At 35.7% G+C, this 7,022-nt stretch overlaps 1 protein-coding gene across 1 annotated transcript; it reads right to left on the bottom strand.

Annotated features, from left to right (window-relative positions):
• Nucleotides 320-6,650, bottom strand: LOC18784588 (protein ENHANCED DISEASE RESISTANCE 2). Its single transcript, XM_007220169.2, has 21 exons — nt 6,096-6,650; nt 5,524-5,598; nt 5,358-5,411; nt 5,212-5,277; nt 5,072-5,133; nt 4,420-4,550; nt 4,296-4,342; nt 4,110-4,210; nt 3,646-3,741; nt 3,503-3,567; nt 3,341-3,412; nt 2,936-3,082; nt 2,527-2,840; nt 2,243-2,306; nt 1,963-2,138; nt 1,506-1,607; nt 1,318-1,368; nt 1,085-1,228; nt 896-991; nt 671-772; nt 320-569 (listed from the first exon to the last, which is right to left on the bottom strand). The coding sequence occupies exons 1-21, from the start codon at nt 6,246-6,248 to the stop codon at nt 477-479; spliced, it is 2,211 nt and encodes a 736-aa protein (XP_007220231.2). The 5' UTR covers nt 6,249-6,650; the 3' UTR covers nt 320-476.

The following is a 7,022-nucleotide window of genomic DNA, read 5'->3' as shown; positions in this document are numbered from 1 at the left end:
ATAGAGAGTGGTGTGAAAGACGACGATGATGGTCTTGACAAGAAGAGTATTAAAAACAGATAATTTAGAGGCAATGTAGACTTTCTGATGGCAGCATTTACATGTTCAATTTTGAAACATGACAACTAAGTTTCTAATTTTAATTTTGTTTATAAAGCTAATTTTTAATTTTGGGCTGGGCTCAGTTTGAGCTCCATTTTATAATGATCTTCAACACATGTATGATGTATGTATCATAAAACAAATTTTTTTTATTTTTTCTTTTTGGTCTGATTTATGTTATGATATTATGTATAATCCTACAAATAATCCAATCACAGGAAAAAAAAAAATATATCATTGATTGGATGGAAAAATGACCACTCAGATTTTTCAAGAACATGGTGCATCTCTCTTTACATCAATTTTGTTCCTTGCTGGGAGTTGATATTTTTTGGCCATCTGCCTGATGATACTTGAGATTTTCTGGGTGAAAATCATGGTTTTACCAGGACTGATTTGGATGCATCCAAATGGTTGATTCTACATGTTCCAAGAAGGACTTCTGGAAGTTCCTCTTCTGTGTTGGCCTGCAAAAGATTTTCTAATGTTAGCATATCTTCAAATTACGTGTCATCTTTTCAACTTGAAATTTTTTTACATGTAGTTTGTGGCATGATTGGTTGTTTACCTGTATCAAAAATGCCATTTCTATGACCAAATTGTTGAGGTAACCAAGAACAAGATTCACCACCCCCCTGGCAACGGTTGAAGACCCGACGTCGATCCCAAGCTGATATCAGAAAATTCATAGGTTAGATATAATACCATGATCAGGCCTTGAACCAAAACTGCCAAACATGATTAGCATTTGTAACTCTCACTTCATAACATGATAAAGGATTTGGTAACTTACCTCAAGATAGTTCTTCCCACGAAAATAATGTACTTCAAGTGCTTGACCTACCAAGCATGCTTTCTTCCCAACACTCTGCTTGACTATCCATGATCCCTAAGAAAAAAGCCCCAGCAATGTAATCGGTAAAAATACGAAAGACGTATGTATTATACGAGTATCTGTTTCTTGAGCTAATTTGGTACTGACCTTAGAAATGTATGGTATTAGCTTAAATCTCGAATTCCTATAGGAATCATCTCCATTGACAAAGTTATGTAGTAAAGGATTTTCCTCCAAAGGAGTTTTCAGCATGTAGTAGAATGCCAAAGTGTACATGGTTGTTCCGGGGACCTGATCAAGCGTATTGTATACTCAGTAATCTGCTTCTTGATGATGATAATAATGATATTACGTTATGATATACCCCATATCAAACTTACTTGAATGTTTACAATGAAGAAAAATTCTGATCCACCTCGTTCTGCATATTTCTGCATGCATCCATCCAATAGATTGTATAATTAAAATTTCTTTTTTGAAACATATATATGTACGTACGTGGAATCAGATTGTCCAATAGTTCATTTATAACAACATAAAAAATACAAGAAGAAATGAGAGTTCAAACCTGAACAATACCACCATAACGGCTGCCTAGATCATCTTCTCGTTTGTCAGATCTTAGCCAATCTACACCAACCAGTTGCATCAAGGTGTTTTTTGCCTTGATCTGGTACAAAGATTATGACTCAGTTCATAAATTAGAGAAAGCAAACACCAAATTCATTTTCAAAACAGAAAAATGGTGAGATGCTCAATACATCATTTAACAAGACCATCATAAAACTCTTTAATACTATTTAAGCCATGTAAAGGAGGAGCATTAGTAAACCAATCTACAAGAGTAAAGCAGGTTTGCAGTCAAAACATGCTATATGAAATTTGGTTGGTGTTTTATAATTGAATTATTACAGTTCCTATGCAAGTCTACTACTCATAATCTAGAACTTTCAAGGAATCGTCTTGTATTTTAGATTCTTTGGTTTCTTCTCAATATTAGGAGGGGCTGAAAAACAAACGATTACCTTCTGACGATCTTGTAAGTAACTTGGCCCACGTATCAAAAACGAAGAAGGATCGGCTGATCCCCAGCTGCAAGGTAAAGCACAACTTGGGTCCTTTTGAAGAGTTGCCCCGTAGGAGCATGATATGTTTTCTTCCCTAGACACCTCTTGTAAGTCCATATAACCCTTTTTCTGAACTGTGGTGTGAGGAAATTTTAGGCCAATCTTAGTGAAAATAAAACTGATGGAAACACCTAAATATATCCATCCAGAGCAACTTATGCTTATGAAATAAACTGACCTCTAAGTTCATGCAATTTTTTCACGAGAACTGCGGCTGATGATAGTTTGGGATGTTGTATATTCTGCAAAGTGTTGAGACCGTAGTCAACAAATAATAATTCACTTTTAAATACAAAACATAGATAACAAAGTTAAAAGATCATTTCCTTGGACAAAATGGCACACAATGTGCACGCCAGAATATAAAACATGACAGGAGCAATTGGAGCAAACATTGAGTCTGAACATTTGGTTAAACTATTTCTGTTATCTAAGGTTTCAGTCTAGTGATTAGTAAAGTACCGTGGAGTGCTGTTCCATGCTCAAGTCTGCAGGCCACTCATTCTCAAATTGGTCATATTCTGTTGGTTCAGGAACATCAAAGAACTCGTCTGCAGCGTCATGCAGCCCCTTTAAACTTGCACGACCTTCTGGTTTTTCAACCTCATCTTCCACGAGAAGACCGTCCTCTATCTTTCTGACTTCTCCGGGGTGCTGAACTTCAGTCTTAATATTGTTCTTTCCACTTTGAGATAACCTGATATCTCGTGTCAAGTCTCCCGATGAGAATTCAGAGGAACAATTTCCAGTTTTGGCTCCAAACAGCTCTCGTAATGCTGCAAATTACAAAAACAATGAAGGTTGTATGAACAAGAATTTAAAAATAATAAGGATAAAAAATTGCAATCCTAAGCTAGTAATGGAAAGATACCAGCAACTCTCTCAAGCATACGGATGGTAATGGATCTTGCAGATGATGGACGCAGATATAATTTCCAGAATTTCCAGTCAATAGCAAGCATGTGTCTCACAAGAGATTGTTTCCCTTGGTTCACAGGAGTTATTACATATCCTCCACCTGCATGTTTACAGAAATAATATTCATATAGAACTTACTTAGGATGAAAAGTAAACCCAAATCCCACCCATCTCCCTAAGTACATTTGAGCTGCAGATGAAGGAAAGAACAGAGGAACAAAAATGTATGCTGCGCGGACACATTTTTTTGGCAGTGGAAAATAGTTAATGAGCAGGAAAATAGATGATTCACTGCTAAATAGATATCAAGCCATAAATGTAAGTCAATCAGTAATATCCAGCTCAAAGCGTACATTACTTTTAAGGCAAGCACGGACATAGCCTCTTTTTGGTGGACATTTCTTGTGAGACACAGAATGGTATAGAATTACTGTGACAAAATCAAATAAAGAAAGTTAGGGTCAGCTAATAATGGCTCCACAGCTTTAACTATGATTTAAATTTTCTGCTGAATTTATACCATATGTGCCATCATCCTCTCTTCTCCAATAGCGACGCACCAGTAGATCTCTTCGTTGCATCCCCCTGGAAACCACGACGTCTCAAAAAACAGTATATTTATTTTTACTTTGTTTAAAAAAGAAATGAGGTTCCAAATCTAACCAAGGTAGCCAATCACTGTATAACTTCTGGTGAACAATATCTGTATGACCATCAAGGTGCTCAACCACGCTACCACGGTAGAAACAGAAGTCCCATCTGCAAGACACTTGGTAATTCAACCTCTGGAATGAGAACAATTCATTATTAGGAAAAAAATATAATATTTTTCTTTTCAAAGAAAGCAATTGCATCGAGGATTCAGCACTGATAGTGAATCTTGTAGTGTATAAAGCACAAGGAGATTTTTTTTTTTTTTTTTCCAAGTGAAAATGGCAGTGCAAAAACATGTTCTTGCACAAAAGCATTTGTCTTTTGCATACCGTCCCCTACTATTCCTATATCCACACCCAAATACTCTTACCATTACTTGAACCAATACAATGAGGCCATGGCTACTATAGCTTCTAATAGCATCAAAGGCTCCATTTTCTAAAAAGGTTGACATAACATGTCAGTGATCTTACTCTGATCTTGAGGGACCAAGCGATAAAAGAGTCCGGAAAATGGCCTCTGAAGTTCCATCAACCAATCCTATAGCCATTATAGCCGGATGGTCGTCCCAATGCTGAGATTATAAGTGTCATTCAGCTAAGAAAAGAAGAGAACAAAGTACAACAATCAAGAATTCATGTATCAAAAGAGAACTTCACCCTTCCACGGGAATCCCAATCTTTTGCTTCTTTAAAAAGCCGTAATCCTGCATAATAAATGATTCTTTTGATATATAGGCATTCAATCTCTTGAAATGCAGATAAGAAACTTAAAATGTCTTACCATTCTGACAACCGAAAATTTTCCATGGTGAGGGAGCAATAACATCAGATGTCATTGATTCTGTGTGCGTCAATGAGCCCAAAGTCCAATCAACAGAGATTTTACTTTCTGCCCTCCTGGAACCACCCCGTCTGCCGAAACATAAAAACTATAAATAAAACAAGGGCAACAGTAGATTTGGAAAATGATATGTAGTTTCAACCTAACTAAAAAAAATAAGTTCAACATCAATTTTAGCTTTTCAAATCTAAAGGAAGAGTATGTTAATTGTACTCACTACTACATGCAACATCAATTTTATCAGATGATCAAGATTTTTTTTTTCTTCAGTAAAGCATTTAGGGTGTCCTACAAGATATGTGACACATTCAAATGCTCAGTAATTGTATCGGTCTATAACAGAATATAGTTCAGGTTTGCAGATGGGAATAAGAATAAGAGCATCAGATGTTGCCAGAAAATAAAACAACAGCATTTATGCTTCTATTGTCCTATATGCAGGTTTTAAATATAGCTTTTAAAATCAAGATCTTAAAACCTGAAAAAATATATACCAACACAGGCATGCACAATAGTTACACAATGAAAATATACAAGCATATAAATTATTAACTAGGAGACTGGATGTGTACAAGGTGCAACTGATACATACATAAAAGATGGCCATCTGCTCTTGGAACAAGCCACAAAACCATTTGCTGTATCCGGGCACTCCTGAAATATATAAAACATAAGGTTATATCATAAATGAAAACTGCTATACTCATAGGTTGTGATTTAGCAGCCTGAAACCTTTAATGCAGCATCCTTCAATGAACGCATCCATTTTGCTGCTTCTTCTGGACTACTTGCTCCCAACTATAAAAAGTTTAATTTCAACTATGTATCAATATATTGCAAAATCTACGTAATGATGTATAACTTGAAATGCACCCCACCTTGAGCTGATCATTGTGATTGGAAGTATTGTAGAGCGTGAAAATAAAGAACCCCTGTATGTTGGAAAAATCGTTACAAACATACATACTAAAAAAATGTATCTCTCGCATGCCAACAAAATTGCTCCAAAATTTCTGAAAAACATAGGGTTTCCAAGGTCCATACCTTTCTATGAATGCTTGCCTTGCCATTATCTGTGACCCGAATGCAGCTGTCTATTACTGCACTTCTAACTGGTTCCTGACAAGGCAAAAGTTTCCACTGAGCATTTCTTACTGATTTGTGCACTATCATCAACAACAAAATCCATACTGAAAATTCAAGAATTATGAAAAGCATCTGGACGTAGTTGATAGCACAAGTAAATGGGAGGTTAAGATGCCATCCAGAAATTAATATGCATCAATCCAGTATAGCAAGCATAGTTTTATACCAACCATAAAAGCAAATATGAAATAAATCCATTAGTCCAATTAAAATTGAACAAAAACAAAGCTTTCAGAACACAATACACGTTTACATACATGGTTTTCATATGAAAAAAATCAAATCAAAGCATATATGGTATCTGCATAAACAAAAAACAAAAAAAATCAAAACCAAAACCCAATTCCAGATTCTGCAACATGGGGTTTCACACAAGCGTAGGAATTCTAAGAAACAAGCCGGGAATGCAATGCATACGATGAGAGAGAGAGAGAGAGAGAGAACTGAGATGAAAGATGAATGCAAAGTACCTCCGAGTCAGAAGAAGGTTTGGCTTTGAAGCTCCTCAGGCAATTATCCTTAAGAATAAAGTACCTTTTGCGTGAGTATTGCAACCCAAGCCGATTGGACCCAATGATATAAAGCCAACCCTCCATTGTACCATCATTCTGTGAGATACCCATTTGAGAAAAGATCACAGCACACCAACTTTCTGATTTCCCAAGCACTATTTCGGAGAGTCTTTAGCTTATCAACGATGATTGTTTTAGTTTTTTTTTTCTTATTCAAAATTGTTGTTATGCTAGATGAACCAAAAAAAGATGCCAATTTGTTAAAATTGTGGATTGGGGCAGGAAAGATGATCCTCTGATCCCACCTAGGGGAATCAGAGAATCAATTACAGAAATTTCAGGGCTGGAATATCAGAGCAATGCTCTTCTCTTTTTTCTTTCTCCCTTTCTTTCTTTCTGTATTTCTTTCTCTGTTTTCTGTTCCCGGTTTTGAAAGAACTGATTTTGGCGTATATATACGATTCAGAGTTTGGTTGTGCAATTCCAATTTTACCCCTTCATCTTATTTGTTGAAATATAAATAGTTCTATATTCATTCTCTTGCTTATAATTTTATTTTATTTCTTTCTAAATGGTATGCTTTCTGAATGCATGCATTATGCATAAGTACATGGTGCTGCATTTTGCAGTTTTTATAAATATAAAATGTATATTAATCTTTCCAAAGAGGCTAAGTACCCCTCTAATTGTCATTTTTGTTGGTAAATACCTTCTAAATGTTGTGGTTTCTGGGTTTGATTAAAGAAAATTGTCAATATCTTGAATGCAATTAATAACATCTTTGTACAGTCATTGTCATCATAATTATCATACAGTTGAGTGGTGTTCTCCATTTATGAAAATTTGGTAGGCTGGTTGGCAGTGTAATTGTGGCATAATAATGGT

The sequence above is a fragment of the Prunus persica genome, chromosome G2 (genome assembly GCF_000346465.2).
Source record: "Prunus persica cultivar Lovell chromosome G2, Prunus_persica_NCBIv2, whole genome shotgun sequence".
Lineage (NCBI taxonomy): Eukaryota > Viridiplantae > Streptophyta > Magnoliopsida > Rosales > Rosaceae > Prunus > Prunus persica.
The sequence above is the reverse complement of the archived record's forward strand: the minus strand, read 5'-3'. Positions and strand labels throughout refer to the sequence as shown.